Below are 20,034 nucleotides of genomic sequence, written 5' to 3'. Positions count from 1 at the left end.
AAAATAAGGCAGAGAAAAGCAGCAATATAATTTTACATTAGTAAAAGCAAACCGTGCTCCAAGTAAATTCAGCCTGTTTATGTTGCTTTTTCTCATCTGTCAGCACACTAGTAGTACTCAATTTGCCCCGATGCATCAATAATTGTGCTCTATTTAGGACAATGAAGCCTAAAGATGCCATTTCCATATGCTTTCACCCTGCCATGCTGTGCTGCAGCATGTCAGGACAACCTAGGACAATAACATTAAAGGCTCAGAGAGTCAGTGAAAATACAACCCCTGTAATGCTGTGGTCTGCTCAGCCTTCAGGAGACATATTGATGCACAGTTATTTTGGTCAATAAGTCCTTCTGAGCAGAGGCCATCCTTATCCTTGAGACCGACTATATGTGAAAAATGAGAAAGGGATGAGACCATGCATTCTAATGTGTCTATGGCACGGTATCTTAAAGGAAGGAAGATGGAAAGAGGAAAAGTGTGTGCAGAGGGAGAGAAAAAAGGAGAGAGAGAGATACACTTCCTCTAACCCCTTTTCAGCCTCACTAATGCAGTTGTTAACAATAAACCATACCATTGGTTATATTGAAATACAACACCTCCAAGCCAGAGCGTAATGGCTTCACTGAAATACGACGCAGGCTGACCTCTATGATCATGACATAAAATCTCAAATGAGGAAATTTTGTATTCACGCAATTTCATAGGCACAGATGTTAACATTTCTCCACGTTTGAATGCCAAACAACAGCCCATCCCCATCTCAAAGATAGAGATGTGCTGTTGATGTGCGTTGCCAAGACACTGGGAATGAAATGGGACATATCCATAATGCAGTGTGTACGTTGTACGTATGTTGTGTGGCAGGGGTGAGGGGGCGGAGGGTGATGGGAGGCTAAGAAACAGCTAAATTGCAGGCACATATGTAAGAGCGAACATGAGTTGTGAAGCTAAAAATGAAAAGGATTGGGATTTTTGTGAAAGCTATCTATAACAAATGACCTTGAATAAAACATTACCGCATCTATATTTTATAGCTTCCTGTGTTTTCCTCCTGCTTCTGAAGTGAAAGTTTCTCCTCTTCCAGCCAGGTGAAACCTCAGGTTATCACACTGTAAGGACAGGTCTTGAGAAATGCTAGGAGTCTCGTGGTCTCCGGCTCTGGGTGGGGTTTCTTTAGAGTTTAAAAGTTCAAGTAAGTTATTATCTGAGGACAAGAGGCTCAAGGCAGTGTTTACACAACACATTTAAATAAAATAGAAAAAAAATTACTGCTTATATCCTGCTGCATCATGTTATGCAAAAGGTGCCATTAGCAGTAGAATTTAATTTCAGGTGTGTTGTTGTTTTTAATGTTTGATGTTACTGAGATCAAATCAGCTAGATGGAATCAAGGACTCAAACTGCTCACCTCCCTCAAACTCAACATTTCCCAGGTTTAATATGCAGTCCAAGCCATATTCCAGCTTAGGAATCACACAGTCAGTGAAATGGAACAAAGTGAATTGCTGGCTGGGGCCTTTGAGCCTCTATCCTTGTTTGAAGTCTCTCTCTAGCCCTGCCGAGTTCAGAATACATTGTCCAGAGATACGATCAAACTTGGCAGCTATTGATCCCTTCCCAAACCAGACACAAGACTTACTGAACATGTTAACAACTTCGGAATGAGTATTTTAATTGTACAGGTCTTTGAAAAGCCCACTCAAGTCACTGTGCTGCTTAGTGAATTTGAAGCAGCAACGTTTGGACAGTCAAACATGGTGCATCCAGCCAACTTTTCAGTTTTTCTCCAAAAAAAAAAATAAATAAGAAAAAGAAAAAGTAAACTAACTGAACTTTCTGCCCGTTCAGATCTTTCTGGGCATGCTCATGCATTTAAAGTTCTCAAAAGAAAAGTAACAATCTATTAACAACAACAACAAAAAATGTTTCTCATTAAAAAGCCATTTAATCTCCTAGAATAGTTGCATAAAATAAACAAGTACGTTAATTAAGAAGGTTTTCTGGTCAAGGCAAAAACAGCTGCACTACTCTCACACTAAAACTAAGTTAAAAATACTCAAGTTGTTTGAGGCTGCAGGTTTTCAATACAATCACTGTTTGTTTCTGTTTCAGTTTGTAATTCAGCTCTCTGCATCGTGGCAATGTTCTCAACTTTCAGCATATTTTTTATTTACTTTAACTTTGAAGGAATTGCAGTGGTATAAAAACAGGCGGTAACCCCAGTTGCAGTTTCTCAAGTGGTCACTTGAGGCTGTATCCAAAAGCAAGTCAATCCAACCCAATTATCCAGCAGAAATAAACATATTTACAGTGTGGTAGAAAGAAATGCCTTTGGTCTCCATAGCTAATTTCCCCTGGTCATTACAACAGTATGAGGAGTGAATTTTTTATATAACTCACCCATTTAAATGGCTTTAAGGCTCAGATTTATGCACAGTTAAGGGCATAGCTGCTTTGAGTGATGTGTGTCTGTTGTCTCACTGGACAGTTCATGGCCTTGAGACATTTTCATGTCCTCCTGCACTCATACGCTCCACCTCATTTTTGGATTAGCTGGTGATTAAGTGGAGTGATGCACTTTTGCCAAGATGACGATGACACTGCACTGAGTTCATTCACCTTTAAACACAGTCATTGTAAAGAAAAAAAACACAAAACTATAAATGTCATGCACTGATTGTTCCTAAATCTTTTAATATCTTCTTGTCTTGTCCTGGTGAGATCTGGATGATTGCACCACAAAGCTCCCATCTCAGCTTCACTGAAGACTTTGGCAGGGTAACAAAGAAGGGGCCCTAATACTCTGGAAAAGTAGCTTTCTAACATAACACAACTCAGTTGTTTGAAGGAGGGTCGAGAGAGATTTCTGCGAGCTGAGTTGACTCCTCCAGATCAATAGCTCGTCTCTCTCCAAGACAACTGGTGTGGCATTTGAACCAGATAAAACAAGGATTCCCCTCCACCTCACCTCTGAGAACTGAGTACTTCCATCAAATCCCAGTCGGTTGAGAAAGATACCGGTGAGTCCATTTAAATCCCGTTCTAACTCAACTCCAGACCCCCAGCGGTCAAAAAAAAAAGGAGAAAAAAAATTGAAAATCATCTTAAAAGGAAGGGTCTAATCTATGTAGGTTAATATTCGCTGTTGCTTCATTTAGCTCTGTTGCAGGCCCACTGGGGCAGCCGTAAAAAGTTCTGGGAGCCAGAAGGCACAAAGGCTTTTATTTATTTATATGAGGGAGAATATATAGCGGGAAGCAAACTGGTGCAAATCATGTGAAAAAATAAAAGGAGCTTGAAGAAGTTATCTTGTAGATTGTGGGATAACTGCAAGAAAAGGAATAGGCTGCATTACCATTTTATGTGCAGCATGAATTAAATATACACACCGCTGCCAGAATAACTCTGATAACATGACAATATGTAAGGTCATGATGTGAAATGAATGAGAAACACTTCCCCACCATCTCTCAACCACCAGCACTGTACCCTTAAGCAAGGCACTTCATTCTTAATTACTGCAGAGAAGCTGCTCATTTGTCAGCAGTAGATGATGAGATGGGCTGGCAGAGAAAAAAGGCTTGCACTGGCAGCTACTAAGTGTGTAAATGTGGAGAAGGGCATCGCTATCAAAGAGAATGCCTGTTCAGCCAACCTTGCTTGAATAAAAGTTGAGGGGGGAAAAAAGCCTAACAGTCTTACAACAGTTCATCATCTTCCTAACCTGTGGTCAGCCAATTATCTGGATCTTGCTACAATATTGGACTTTTAACTCTCTGAACAAGGGTCCTCTTCTGCCTTGCATGTCAGCTTAGTCTTTCCCCCTGGTCGCTGATGACATTGTAACACTAATTACAGCTAATTGTTCTATGCTGAATGGATTTAGTCACATTGCAAATGATATGCCATTGGTCAGTGTCACAATGTTTCTACAGAAAAATTCAATAGGGAATGGAAATTTGCACAAATGAATGTAATTAAGAAGCACATTCATTACTTCTAATTGCATATGAGAACCCTCAAAGTGAAACTGAGATTGGACTCATATGAATAATTAATGCAGCTAACTGTACTGAACACTGTAACGTTGTTGCTGTCACATAATGATGTGCCAAACTATTGGTTTGAATGATAAAATGCAGTGTTAGAGCCTTTTGTTATGTTGAGTTCCAATCACAAGCAACAACCTCTTTTTTTTTTTTTCATGAAATCCCTTTATTCGTTGGCAGATTGTGTCTAGACAGTTGAATTCCAATCTCAGTACAAGCTTTGAATTGGGGGCCAGACACACTGGGTAGAGTCGGAGGTTAGGGGAGTATTAAAAATTCAAGTGGTACCAACGTGTTTGGCACAGTAGATCACGTCAAGTGGCCTTTTCCAAAGACAAGAAAAGGGCAGTTGTAAATCAGCCAACTGGAAAACTCAGTCTGTGAGCCATTATGAAAATTTTGGACCTACAGAAATCAAAGACTTTGGAATGTAGCCCCCAGAAAGCATGAACCAAGCAAACCTTTAATCAGATTATTTGTCTGCTGACATGAGGAATGATATATTGTGCTGTAAAGGACACAAAAGTGTTTAAAGTGGTAAAATAAAGTAAACCTGAAAAACAAACATTGGTGGAAATCTGTTGTTTGTTGAAGCAATTCCCTTTTGTAAAAAGTCTGGAGGTTTACAATACACTGCATTTAAAACTATAATCTTATTACACTTGCAGTATTTAAAAAGGATTGGCTTATTTTAATAGCAGATTTAGATCTTAGACAGACAAGGTGTAAGCTGGTCATTTGAAAGCCATATGCCACAGATTAAGATACGGCACTATACTGCGCGGCTTTTTCATGTTTCTCTCAGAGACTAATGCACTACGTCGGAGCTGCTTGTAAGTGGGCAAAAGCACAAGCTCCTAAATCCTTCAACTCCAACAACAGGAGAAAGAAATAAGTATATTATAAATCATTCCACAAACAAAATTGTGTATTGTTTGAAAAAATGTGAAGGATTTAGACTCAGGGATTTGCTCCCACTTTACTGTACTTTGTCTGAGGGCTTAGCACTGATCGACATGATGATTCCCATCATTCCGCAAAAGCCTTTCAGGACATCATTACGACAACATCAGCTAAACAGCAGAGACTGTTCAAAATTAAGAAACAGAGAAAAGAATATTTTTAAAATGCAGGATTTAATTATTTACTCGCAATGAAGCTTAACTGATCAGAAGTGCAGTCACATCACCCAGAACCACGCCAGTAGTCATTACCATGAAAAAAGAAAAAAACAAAAAACAAATCCCAATGCCAGGACTCAATGTCTGAGCCAGGATGGGTCAAGAATGACATTTTCATCAGCTGGATACTTTCAATATTCAACTAAAAACAACTGTGATTCCAGGAAAAGTCTGTCACAGCTTCTGTAAAACTGTGCTGGAAACCAAATATTCCACAACTCTGAGTCACTACAAGAGAGACTGTCAGCCGTAACAGTGTTGTAGATCCCAGGCATGCAGGAGGAGCTGCATTACATTGCATTATATATTCCTGGTTTTGATGTTTTGATGTACTGTTGCAATTTGGCCAAAAAGGACAGCCACTATTCATCACGCTTAATTGTTCTGGATGTGTAGTACCGTAATAGCCACCTGTCAGATGCACCGGGGTTGGACGTAAAACTACAAATGCAAATGATATTAATTTGCAGCTTTTATCTATTTGTCGAGACAAAGGAGGAACTATCAAAACCTTTGGAACAATGTGTGACAAGGGAGGCGACAGCACAAGACTGATGGCGGGGTGGTGAAGTAAGCCTGGAGGGGGAGGCAAGAGCTCATAAAATGAACAGCCGCCTAACTCATAAATAATAGAAACATAAAATGTCATATGAACTTTATTTCAAGAGAGGGTGGTCTAATAAAGATGCAGGTTTAAAGAGGAGTTGAGAAATTCATTGTCATAAGAAGGCCACATGGCTTGCCTTTGGCACAGACAATTATTCAGTGCAAGTTGACATTCAGGTCTAAGCTGGAGCACCTTTACGAAACAATACAGCTTTTGACTCCTGAAATTCTCCCCTTTCCACCGTTGCTTGGCTCTTTCAATCTCCCAGGGCTGCTTCTCCCTATTCACTTGGAGTCATTCCATCTCCGCTCCCCTCTTTCCACTTTTCCTTGTTCTTTCTGCTTTACAAATTGAGACGACATGATAAGAGATTGCCACCACCATGCCAGCCTGGTGCTCATTGATAAAACCATATCTAATCCATCTTAGGCCCCCCTCTGTCACCAGCGCGCTCATCTCTGAGACCGTCAACGTGCACAGGAACCATCTTTCTTTTTGAACCGAGTCGCACAGAGTCAGAGTTTATCTGTCTCAACTTCTGGGAGAAGAAAATGGAGCTCGATGAGTCAGAGGACTTTCGCTCTGTCTTGAAATGATGTGCCATCCTAAACACACGTTAAATCAGTAGCATCCGGAAGCAAATGAAAGAACTTTCCTGGCTTCAGGTGTGAATATCTGGTCTGTGAACGATGTATTTAGAAAGATTATACAAAATAGGAATTTCCTGCATTTTGCTGAAGCCTGTTAAGGCAAGAAATTCATATATAAATGCTGCAACAGTCTCGTAAATTACACGGTATGTGAGTATTCATATTAATCATATCACTTCTCATATGATGTAGACACTATGCTTGAATATGATCAGGTCTCTCCTGCTCATCTGTTGGAACTACATTAACTTTAATACAATTTGGTGTGATAAGGTGACAACAGAAAATTACATGGGACTTTGTGGTCAAATAACTGAAAATGGCTTTTTCTTATATCCAAATACTAATTTTAGACTCTGATATTGAGCTCACTCTTTTAATGAACCAATTTGTAAAGTACACATGCATTTATTACATTAGCATGGCCTCCTATCTAAAACTAATGCACTTCAACAAATATTACCCCAGAGGGAAAGTGGGTAATAAGTACAGTATTTGAGTAAGTTTATGAAGTATGAGATGTTTGTGTCGTTGAATATTAATGAAATGACGAGCAATTGCCTCTGTATGTGAATGAATCGCATAAATGAATCACTGCTGTCATTGTGGGGAATACATTAAAGAGAACAGCTGGGGAGGGAGTGGTTTCATCAGCAGATATATGTGTTTGTGCGTTTAAACGCATGCCTGCACATGTACAGATGTGCACATGCTTTCTTGCTGTTACTTGCAAGACCCTTAAAAAAAAAAAAAAATTACAAATATAGCAGACCTCCACATGTAAATGAACAGAAAGCCATCACCGGGATGTCACGCATTTTGTCTCATTTCTAACGAAAGCACTCACAATCACACTCACACTGACACCCCGGCCCCGGACCTGTCAGCCCAGCTGCTGGGGAGGCACCAAAGACTGTTGTCTCACTTACAACAGCGACACAATGGCTATACCGCACGTAGGTGTATGCAATGCAATCTATTTTTCCCCGTCTTGTGGATTTTCTCTGCTGCATAGCAGGGGGGAAAAGGAAAAAATAAAACAGTCTTGCTTTTTGACAGGTAACTCAGAGCAATGGGTAAGGCAATCCTGGCAATGATACACATGGGCCACAGAAGGAGTGAAGGTCTGCGCCGATCTGAGCCTCGATCCTGTCTGCCACGTATGACGCAGCGTTAGCCCCAGAAAACACGATCTGATTCAGAATGTCCGGCTTGAGAATGTGTGTGTGGAGGCTGGGGGGCTACGTGACAAGGACACGTTGATGGGAGACTCAGGATAGCCTTGGCTCTAGATACCACTGGAGGAGAAATGCAGAGTTCTCTGTGTTGTGTCTTAAGCACTTTTCTTCCTCCTCTCTGCAAGTTATTTGAGCACTGATTTGAAAAAAAGAAATGTTGCATATGCATGAGGCAGGACTTGTGTATCGCTGCGTTCAATGAAGCTTTTTATGGAGAACATCACTGGGCAGTAAGCCATGCAGTGACAGCTGTCTTGTGAATCATTTAAAAATAATTCGGCAGCAGAGGTCCAACTTCAGAGTTATAATTCCCCTTACGTTGTACAGCTTAGCACTAGATAACATTTACAAAATTCAGCCTTGCAAAATTAATTTTCACTAATAAATGCACCATTGTGAAAATTATACCCTTAATATTATTGTGCAGTCCCACGACAGATTCATTGCTTGTTCTCATCAAACTGCTTTATTTGCATATCTACAATGACTAAGAAGTTTTTTTTTTCTTTTTTCGGGGAAACTGTTGTATATGGCACATGAAACAGGAGTTTATTTTTCTCCACATAGAACAACAAAATAGTTGCTCTACTTGTTTAAAGAAATGCTCTCACAAAAAAAGACAGCATGTATGGCAAAGAGAAATTCACGTGAATCTCGCTTGTTTCTAGTTATTTGACAGAAAATGGCCGCATGTTAAACCTTTGCAAGACTGTGTTGTCACAGTTACAATCACAGCTGTAATGTCAGTAAATAATTTTACTGTCTGAAGACGCAGATGGGCACTTGTAAATAGGGTCGTCAGCCTCAGAAATCCCAAACTAAATAATAATAATTTTTTAAAAAAAGAAAATAAAAGACTGGCCTGTTGTTTGAGCATAACAAACTTCACTACTCACTGGATTCAGGGTCTGAGTTTCCGTCCCCCTCGGTGCGGCTGTTAGGTGATGTTTGCTCGTAGTACTCCTCCTGGGGGAAGCTGAGGGGAAGAGGCTGGGTGGTGCTGGTGGTGCTGCTGGGCTCCGGGTCTCCCAGCCCGCTGTCACTGCAGCTCTCCTGGGAACCATCTGGAAGATGGAACGTCACACGGCGCTGGGTCTGGAGCACAAAAAATATTCCATGAGAAACTCTCCGGTACTGTTTAATATGACCAAAAAAGGAGGGAAAAAAAAAAACAAAGAGAGGAAGCAAAACAACACAGATATAAATGAGCAACTAATGTGTGGGTGAGAGATTAACTCTATGGACGAGGAGCTTGAAAAGGCCCAAATACCAGTGGGAATCTGTTAATTGAGAAGTGATCAGAGCAACATTTCTCTAAGGGCATATGATTTGTAGCTGCTAAAAAAAATAGACATTGGCAGCAGATTCTTTATGTCCTGTATGTTGTGAAGCATTCTGGACACCCTGTTGCTGTTTTATGATTTGTCCTTCCTCAGGCAGACGCCGCTGCTGACCCAGAGAGTTGTTTTAAAGATGCGCTGACCCAGTTATCTGGCTCTAATAATCTGCCCTTTGTCAGAGTCTCTCAGGTCTCCACACCTGCCATGCGCTGTTGTTGCGAGATGATCTGTTTTATTTGTTTCATCTGTGAGCGGTCATAATATTTGGGCTGTCGCCTTATGTATAAAATATATTTGTTTGGGTTTTGAGATGTCCACCGCTGAGATGTCTGCCGCCCCCTACGGAGGCGAATGGAATCTCAGGCGTGGTGCTCACAGAATAGCAAATTTACATTAAAATATCAACAGCGATTTTTGTTCCAGAAAAGAAGTGTTATTTTTCTCCGGATAATCCACCATACAATGAGCAGTCTTCTCCTTTTTTCAATGAAAACTTCACAGTCAGATGTGTCCAGAACAACAAGGACATTTCTTCTGGAGAGAAACATTGTTGTTGAATCTGTCAAAATATAATATATCAAAGCTTGGAGCGCCACATTCAATGTTTCTTTCACCTCCAGTGTACTGAGGTGAGGACAGAAATCTCAGAAAAAGACATTTCAAAGCATTGGCACATAAAATCCAAACTATTTGCAAGGTTGTATCACCACAGCTACATGAGGAAAGTTGTATATTTTTTTGTGGTGGTTGCTATTTTTTTTTCTTCCTCAGGTGAACGGACCACTTTTATGAAAAGATTGAGACAGTCCCTAAACTGATGTAATCAACACTTCAGAGTGTGACCCTTGACCCCAGTTGCTGCTATGTTTTTTTCTTATTATTATCCAGAACACTCTCTCATTTGGTGGCCACCTGAGAGAAACATTGAAAATCACAGCCTGAAAAAGACTGTTGTTCAGTAATGTGTGCAGAAATGATCGTTCACAGGTATTCTCTCTCTGTTCCTGGAGAAAGTCTTGGCACACTACCGCTGACAAAGATTATTATTGTCATGAGTAGTGACAGATATGCTCGTTCACGGGTGAATGAGTACAGCGAGACGGCTTTTACGTGGGAAATCTTTTCCTAAATGCATCAATTGTTGTTTGCATCGCACTGCATTCATCATCTTTACCGAGCTTCTGATAGGAAAATATGCTAAAACTGCATCTTGCCATTAGACGGACTAATTGAGACACTGACCTCATAACCCAGAAATGTGTTCTTGTCTTTTGAGTCGACTGAATGACTTTTCAGATACGACAAGATTTATAATTGAGACTTCCATGATGCACATCCTGATAATAGATGGGATGGGTATTAACAGGTTGAACTATGTCCTAGTTTTCCCTCTCACCCAATTTAGACACAAAAGAGGTGGGAATGCATGTGGAGGCTGAGATTTTGATTTGTAAAGTCTTGGGGATCACAGGAGTGTGGGCTTTTTCTTCTCAACAGTGCAGGCCTCTGATTTCTCTGGAGGTTTACAGAAGTTCATGTTGTGACCTTTCTTTCAGAGCTAAAGAAGGCAACGCATCCCGCATGTAGCGATGTCGGCTAATATGTTAGCAATTTCCGCCGAAACCAAACCACAGAGCAACAATTATTCATATTGTGAGGCACAGTGGGTAATCTGTAGACACCGCTGATTTCATGTTTTACTTTTTTTAATGTCTCTTCCTTGGAGTTTGAGAAAAAAACGAGAAGAGAGAAGATCTGACTAGTCTTTAGCACTGTTTCGGTAATATAGACTGTACCCTGAATTTATGTCTTCACATGATTCCCTGAGTAACATCATACTGCATCACACTGTATAGAGGCATAAAACGCATAAAATATAATTACGCCCTCAGCTTTGGTTATTGCGGTGAATTTTATTCATCCCATTATTCAAACTGATAAGATTTTTTTTTCTCTTTTTTTTCTCCAAGAGCAAATACAACTGGTGCACAAATGACTATCTTGATTTTCTTCATTGCCATAGCAACAAAAGCAATATAAGTTCTGAATTAAAAACATCATTAACACATGCTCCTTTAAGCTCAGGAGGTGGTGATGTCTCTTTGCTCACATATTTTTCCATAGCCACTACAGTGCATAGATAAAGCACTTATTGTTCTTTGATAAAGCTAAATAAGGCTTGGAAAATAGAGGAGAGAGGGAGAGTAAAATAAAGTCTGGCTCTAATGAAGGACAAACTGCCAAAAACCAAGTGCACAAAAAGCTTCATTTAAAAACTATCAGAGAGGGTTGACTAACCTAAATCCACACAATTAGCACCCTGAAAGCACAACTGAGTGGTTTTCAATGCTGTGATGTTGAAACAGCAAGCTAAATATTCTATTTACTTGATTCATCTAGCTCCTGAGGCCACAAATCTGAGTGTGTACGTGTGTTTGCGTGTGTGTATGTTAGTCGGATAAAGACAGATGAGAAACAAGGAGAAAGAGAGGGGAAAAAAGGGCACGCAGTCAAAGAAACAAACAGAAAAGAAGCACACAAACAGCCTTCAACTCTTGTGTGAGATAACAACTCAGAAACAAAAGCTTTTTTGTTGCTGTTATTTTCTATTAGGAAAATAAAGCAGAAAGAGGCATTTGTTATCATGCATGCACAGAAGTAAGTTTTTGCCACAAAAAATATATGATGTAGGAGTCAGGACAATTAATCTTGGTTTTACTACATGTGGTATCACATGCGTTGTATAGTTCTACATAGCATAGCTTTTTTTCCGCTCTTCACGCGATTTTATTCAATTTCAGAGACGGAGAGGAGACGAATACCTTGTTGGCAAAATTATATAGCTCTGTGTGCCATGTTTGCCCACGCTTTCAAGTAGTCTAAATATCTACTTGTTCTCAAACAGTGTTGGCAGCTGTTTCTCAAATTACTGGAGGATGCACGCAAAAGCAATGTCCAGGTTCCAGCAAAAGAAAGAGCCCACTTACGGGAGGCTGGCAGCGCTACAAAAAGCATGCTTCCTCTCCACATGATTCTAATTATTGGAAACTTGCTCCAACAATGGCATCCAGAATCTATTAGAACAAACAGCTGCCCGTGACAATTAGGACATAATCATTTTGCATGAGGGAGTGTCTTCCTTTTTAGACTGCTGTTTATTCAAGCCCATTCAGGTTGATGCCAGATGTTAAGAAAAGCCTAATTTGATTCCACGATGTACTCATTACTAAGCCATAGATTTACAATGTTAATTACAATTAAATACTATTAATGGGGCTTAAATAAATAAAACTTTTGCTCTCGGTGGTAAATGACTAATGCGAATGAAACGTTAATGTCGAAAGACAAACATGACAAACAAAAATAAACATTCACTAAGGAGTCAAGGTGAGTGCTAAGCATTATCACTTATTTAAAGAAGCTGCCAGAAATCCATAAAGCAAAGACAAGCTGCGGTAAGAGATATCAAGACCAAACAAAGCCCGCTCAGCCAGATAAAACACTGCCTTGAGAAGTATGTACACAGCGATAAAATGAACAGGAGAGATGCATGCCAAGTTCTACCATACAACAAGGCAGAAAATCCAAAACCCTCCCTCTGGTAACCACCCAGATGGGGATGGATTCACGGGTTACTGGATTAGAAGTCCGTTATAGTTTGATATAGAGGAGGGAGGAGGGGCTGCCACTTTCTCCTCTGGTAGACTACAGTCCTTTGAATTTTATTATTTTATATACTTCCCCTCCAACTATGAGTCTCAAAACAGCAAAGAAGTCAGTGCAGCACGGAGAAGGACTTGGCTGACAACCACCTCACTTTGAGTAATAAACAGGGACCACTTAGGAGTGAATCAGGGGAGATTGGCTCTGCCATTTCAGATAAGGATCAGCTTGCGGGCACACCTAGACCTGCATAAATCTGTTCAGAGGAAATGGTGATTTGTCATGTCGCACATGTCTTATGTAGAGATGGAGAAAAAAAAAACAGCAATACAGCAAGGGCAAGATCCAAAAGGCATCGTCCCACATGTCCCTGCTCTGCTTTATATCAAGATCGTGCAACATCCACAAAAATCTGTTAGTGATTTGGCTTTGTGTTCATTTTCTTTTTCTTTTCCTTCTTTTTTAAATGTTGTTGAATACATTTCCTGTGTAGTTTATTGTGTGAGAGATGACATGCCTTCACTGGTGAGATGATGAGTTAGCAGGAACATGCAAGAAGGAGGTGATTGTAGCTAGTGGGCTGTGAGATTAGTGGGCGATTTTTTGACAAATTAAATGAATTTTCATCACTTTCATTCCTCATTGGTTCATCTGCTATGATGGCATTTTCTGTGACGTGGCAAAACTATAGTAATGTTCCCAGACCTAGCAAACATGTGTCTTACACTGAGCTGTGATCAAACTCTTTTGAATTCTTGAAAACTTTTATAGTATGTAGTCAAATGTTATCAACATAATGACTTTAGTACAAACAAGCAGCAGCACAATAATGATATTCACTTGTATTATAAATGTGCATTAAATAATATGAAAATCGTGGCTATGCATTAATAAAACTAGTCAGAACAAAACACAAATTATTCTGTAGAGGATTTCTTCATAAATTACGTCACAGTTTTGCTACACTTGCTAAAGAAACATTTAAAAGGAGGACAAGAAGCTCTTAGTGTTGATATTTACCACCTGTAATTTGACATTTAAAAACATATTTTTGCTAATATAATAACCAAGGTCTCACAAATCGCCCACAAAGTATCAATCATATTCATGAAAGGATATTGTTAAGAGTCTCAGAAACTATCCAGTCATGATGAAGGGATCAGCAGTAGCAGATTAATACCAACAGTGGTTTTGAGGTTCAGAACAGGATGATTTCCAGTATACAGATTTTTAACTGAGAAAGTGAGGTCCCATATGGGATCATTAATTTTACAAATAGTTGAGGTATTGTTGAGGTTATTCTCATTATTTCATTTTTAGTTGCTGTTTTGTTTGGTTTATGCAGCTGCACTACTTAAGTCAGATTTAAAAAAAAGATCATGGCTGTTGTGAAAATAGACCCTTTCCCATCTGCAACAAGCTTCTCCGTCATTGTCTTGGTTACCAGTACCATCCCATGTAAAAGGAGCAGCAGATCAACACCACTGCCTTTGGAGAGTTAACATGCACTTTTTCACAAGACTGCATAAACACCAGTCATTTTCACTCTCTTCATCAGTCCACCAGTGTTGTTGTTTTTCTGGTTGGATTGAGCTTCTTCCACCTCTCAGTCGAGGAATGTTACATTTCTAGTATTTCCTGAGAACCCCAGTCTCTGCAGAGTTCGTTCTGCTGCTGAGGCGAGAGGCTTGTCAGGCTGAGGTACTGTATGTCATGAGTGCTGTGCGTTTGTTTGTCTGTCCACCTGTTTGTCAGCAAGATCACAGGAAAACTTCCAAGCCGAATTTCATAAAAACTTACTGAAGAGGTGGAGCACGGGCAAAGGAAGAAAATAAAATTTTTGGTGTGGATCTGGGATCGCTTTCGTTAAAACTGCAAGATCGTGCATTGATCTTGCTCGAGAATGCGTTTTTTTGAGCGTCTTTAAAATGCACTGCTCTGAACAGCTGCGTAGAATATGTTTCATTTCACACCCTGTCAACAGATTCATAGTATTAAAAGACAGAATCAGAACTGGGTTTTTTTGTTGTTGTTTTTTGTTGTTTTTCTGCCAGTTAAGTCTGATAATGTCACTGTAATGATTTTAGTGTTAATGGGTTGACCTTACTGTGCAAGAAACTCAAACAGATGGCTTTCTCTGGATTTATTAAAAAGTGCACTCCAAGTATCATCATTATGTGTTAATGAAGACCTTCATCTTGATAGCATTTGTTGTGATTTTTGCACCACTATGAGACTTTTTGCCAATTTGATTCTTAGAGTTGCAACTTATTTGTCAAGCTATCTGTTGAATGAGTTAGCACCTGTTTTGTCAGTATATAACAAAGCATAGAGTATTTTTTCTAGGTTTCTTTTTATCTACCATAAATGAACCTTTTTCCCCAATATGTAGCTATTGTTGAAATGAATTTCTAGTTAAAAATGCATCAGTCACAACCACAACAATGAAACCATCTGCCTGATATTGCTTTCCTCATGCTGCCAAAACAGCTCTGACCCTTCAGGGTGTGGAGAGCAGACCTCTAGGGGTGTCTTGTGGCATCTGCCACTGGGATGTTGGCACTGTATCCGCCAGGTCCCGGGGGTTACAGAATGAATCAGGCTTGTTCTGGCATATCCTGTGGATGCTAGATCAGATTGGGATCTGGAGAGTTTGGAGGCTGGGTCAGTGCCTTGGGCTCTTTGTCGTGCTCATCGAGTCGTTTTTGAGCAGCTTTTGTGGTGGTGTGGGAGGTCATTGTCCTGCAGGGGGAGGACGCTGCTGTTGGAGATTGCCGTTGCCATGGGTAGGTGTGCTGGATCTACAACAATATTGAGGTGGGTGGTACGTGTCGAGGAAACATTGATTTGAAAACCCAATGTTTTCCAGCAGAATATTGAATTTTAACAAGATGATCATTGTATTCACTTCACTTGTCAGTGATTTCAATGCTGTGGCTAGTTGGTGTATATTAGATAAAGCCATTACTTTTTCCTAAGATAAAACTATCCCTCTTACCCTAGTTCTCACAGGATGCTGGTTGAGTTTGGACGATAGCAGGAAGTTCCACAGAGTGATGAATTCAGTGTTTCTTTCAGTGTGAAACAGTCATATCACCAATATTATGAACATGTTCTGTTCTCTTCATGTTCTTTTGACAGAAAAAGTATTTGAGCATCTGTAACCCATGACAAATTCTGCTACAATTTCTGTGAACATATTCACCTCCCAGTGCTAATATGAGGGAAACATTAACGGCTGACACAGGCCAGTTTTTCGAAGTGTTAAATTCTAACTACACAAGTTGTCAACAATTACAATGTTAAAAGAGCAACACTTTGAAACACTCTGTGATTCGATGTGTTGACATTAGCATGTTAACTTGTTAATTTGTATTTGCTGTATATAAATGACATACAAAACTACTTGCAATGATACGTGTAAAATAGTAAGAGAGCAAACAAATGCAAAATCATGCTCTGATTAAGCTTAGAGTTGTGCACATGCAAGAAAAGAAAAGAGCATAGAATAAAATGTGTAAGACTTACATTCACAGAGGTTATCTTGCCAAGCTGACAGGCCTCCTGCAAGGACAGAAGAACAGTCATTTCACATCACTGTCTCTCACTATAACTCTACAGAGGATTTGCTATGGAAATGGAGACTTGAAACCAACAAAGGAAACTGTGCTGAGAACTTTTCATTCTTCTTCGAGTCAGTCAGAGTTCACAATTGACAACCTCATAGATTTGGGAGTTTAAAGTATTCCTTAAGTTGGAATTGAGAATTAGGATACATATTGATTTCTTCCTCAGATGCAGCATTTGTACAGCACACTTCCATGCTCAGTTGGCTCACCAACAAACCATGCTGCAGCGTACACACCTCTCCCCAGAAATGTAAAGAATAGGGCAAACCTGACATCCTGACAGCACACGCCATACAACTGACACTTTGATAAAGATGTTTTCTCTGCATGTCAGAGTGGAAAGTGAACAGAATATCAAATGAAGCATCAAAAATTAACAATAAACAGCGACAAGCTTCTAAATTGGGAACAAAAGACACCCGCAAGCCTGCAAAATAGCATCCTCTCTCTGGGGACTGAGATAACTCACAGAGAGATAAGAGTATTTAATTTTTAATCACCAATTTTGTTTTCTTTGTACTGTGTATAATAATCTGAGTACGTGACTTTATTTGCAAAGAAAATAGAAGAAATCTGGCAGTGAGGAGCCACTTAGACAGGGGAGAAGCAGAGAGGACTGCTGGGGTGGAACGGTAAAACAATGAACAGGAAACAAGTTCGTGTCAACAGATTATCCCGCCATAATTGTTCGACAAGGGAGCTGCTACTGACAGAGTTACAGCGCAGCACACCAAAAACAAAATGGTTCAAAATGATGGACAACTAACTAAATTAAAAAATTGGGTCGCACAATTGCTAACCAACTACTGCCTGACACAATAAAACGGTTGCATTGTGCAGTAATATTAATTATAGACTATACATAATAACAGGTTTGTGTGGAGAAAAAACACTACATTTATGTGGGTAACAATTGAATAACCGTATTGCCATGAAACATCAAGGTGCTAAAACAACAAGTTCCAACAATACATCAGTCAGCCACAACATTAAAACCACATGCCTAATATTGTAAAGCCCATGTCGTGCTGCCAAAAACAGCTCGGACCCACCGGGGCTCGGACAAGGGATCTTTACAGACGAGATGTTGGCAGCAGAGTCGTTTCTGAGCAGTTTTTGCAGGACGTATTGTCCTGTGGGGGAAGTCTGCTGCTGTTGGGGAGCACTGCTGCCATGGGGAAATGTGCAACAATGGTTATGTGGGTGGTACATGTCAAAGGAACATCCATATGAATGCCAGGATCCAAGGTTTCCCAGCATAACGGTGCATAGTAACAAGATGATCAATGTTATTCACCTGTCAGCATTTTTAATGTTGTGGCTGATTGGTGTACGTCACCAAAATTATATCTCTTCTTTAAAAGTTACTCAGTTTAAAAATGCCAGGCATATTAAAATGAGAGCAAAAAAATGTAGACACAAAAAAATCTTCACTCTACTCCATTCCCAACACAACTGGTCGAGGCAGACGGCCACCTTCTCTGGGCCTGGTTCTGTCAGAGTTTTTTTTTTTCTTTTTCCCCTTTTATGTTTTTTTTTTTTTTTTGGGGGGGGGGGGGGTCCTTCCCATCGTCACTGAATGCTTGCTCATATCGAATCCAAAAGAAACTTTGGATTGTTGGGTTTTCTGTTCTCTATTTAAAATTCACAATGTTTTCACCTGATTATGTGAAGTGCTATGAGGTAACATTTGTTGTGAATTGTAGCTATATAAAAAAATAATGTACTGTTAAGCTCTATGCCAACATGCATATGTTTCAATGGTGTGTTCTTGATATTACCCATGTTATGTCCACCTGCAAACATGTTATATGAAAAAGACTTTACATTAAGAAAAGGCATTACTTTATCGCAAAACTTGCTATTTTTGTCACTCACATGCTGTGGTTCTATGCTATATTGTAAAATCTTGTAGTGAGCAACCCACTAATAATTCTGGCCAGACTCTGCAGCTCACCTCAGCTCCGGAAAGGGTTTTAGTCAGCTCATTTCTATAAGCTCACAAATATTCTGTTTTGGCCCGCTCTCACCTCCCATCATCCCATTTGTCAGGAACACTGAGCAGCTGTATTCAGCAAAAAAACAAGCTCCGATAAACCCACCACCTTACCTATGCCACAGACCAGACAGACAAATTTAGCAGTCAGCTGATGACATTTAGCAGCTAAAGGGGCCATATATTTCCCTCAGGTGTTGGTGAAGACTAAAACAGAGCTAATATTCCCTTTGTAATGAATGTCAATGTAGTTTTGTGTTCGTATGATATGCATATATTTTTGCCAGCACAACTTTAGCACAACTTTATAAGCTGAACTATGTTAGTGTTTCGTTTACAGCTTGTCCTAATGTGGGTTTTAATAGGTATAAAATAAATGTCATAGGACAATACTATTTGGTATTTCAAAGTCACCTCAGTCACCTTTAATTTTTTTTTCTTTTTTTTTGTCACTCCTTGACATATTTTGCAACAAGGTACAAATAGAATTTTGCTCCTAAAAGTACATTAAACATAGTCATTGAGCACAGGAATCAAAGTGAAAAAAGGTATACATAATAATTTTCACAAGTTGAGTGCTCAAGAAATGCATTTGGATATAGTCTTAAAAAACACTCTCTGGGGTATATAGTGTAGGTTATGTTCATAGGTGGTAATTAAAATGCATATTTTACCTATACATTATCACAGCATCAGGATTGAACATCCATAGCACTAACCTTACAAAATGAAATGACTGGAGAAAGGAATACAAATTTTTTCTGTAAACACAACTTTATTTATTGAAGTGTTATTGAAAAATAGATTTTATTTTCTCTCTCTTTTTTTGCATACTTGAACACACCAACATTTGTCAGGTTTCTCTGATGAGTTACTCATTTGCATGTCATGACTGGTCATTTAAAGCAGATTTTTACTTGAGGCTGCCATCAGCCAGTTGTTTCTTCTCCATGTAATGTTTTATTCAACATCTCGTGACACAGACTTCAAGTTAGAGACCTGGCAACCAATTAAATATATGATAATGCACATGAAGGATTTGAGAAGGTGACCTATGGTTGTTTCATATTTAGATGACATTCTAAGTAGTAGTTGTGCATTTGATTGTTAGAGACAATCAATGTAAGAGTTTTCTCTCTCTCTTTCTCTCTCTCTTTTTTCCTCATCAGTATGGATTGGTCAGTGACCTACACTCTGTATGCACGCCTCTCAAACTAGCAGTTTCAAAGCACTCACATGCAAGCCTGAGAGAGAGTTATGCTTAAGATAAGTGCATTTGTTGGTGAACCACATCAAAGTACAGAGGGATGTCTTAGCGAGGCAAAGGCAGTGGAGCTTGAACCTAGCCTTTGATCACCCCAGGCTCTCTGATCATTAAAATATTGGATAAATAATTGATTAAAAACACTTATTGTGCTCTGTTTCTGTATCCAAATGTATCCCAGTTTTGAGACACAGTGGCTGCACAATGAATTAAGAGTAAGAATAGGTAGCAGTGAAAGGAGCACACTGTGCATATTGTAGCATTCTATGGTATATTTTAAAACAATTTACTCATATAATTATATCTGATGTTGATGTAATATGGTAACTGACTATGGTACAGCTCTAGCTCGAGGCTGAAGTGTTGCAATAACCCATTTCTTTACCTGCTTAAGTCTGAGCTACGGCATGCCAGGTT

At 39.5% G+C, this 20,034-nt stretch overlaps 1 protein-coding gene across 2 annotated transcripts in view; it reads right to left on the bottom strand.

Annotated features, from left to right (window-relative positions):
• Nucleotides 1-20,034, bottom strand: part of pcdh11 (protocadherin 11) — a 128,632-nt gene that overhangs the window by 36,216 nt on the left and 72,382 nt on the right. For both annotated transcript variants that reach the window (XM_055016549.1, XM_035952010.2), the window contains 2 exons: nt 16,257-16,292; nt 8,622-8,820 (listed from right to left, as the gene is read on the bottom strand). In XM_055016549.1, the coding sequence (XP_054872524.1) occupies nt 8,622-8,820; nt 16,257-16,292 (235 nt within the window). The remainder of the gene's footprint in view (nt 1-8,621; nt 8,821-16,256; nt 16,293-20,034) is intronic.

This window comes from Amphiprion ocellaris, chromosome 13 (assembly GCF_022539595.1).
Source record: "Amphiprion ocellaris isolate individual 3 ecotype Okinawa chromosome 13, ASM2253959v1, whole genome shotgun sequence".
Classification (NCBI taxonomy): domain Eukaryota; kingdom Metazoa; phylum Chordata; class Actinopteri; family Pomacentridae; genus Amphiprion; species Amphiprion ocellaris.
The sequence above is the reverse complement of the archived record's forward strand: the minus strand, read 5'-3'. Positions and strand labels throughout refer to the sequence as shown.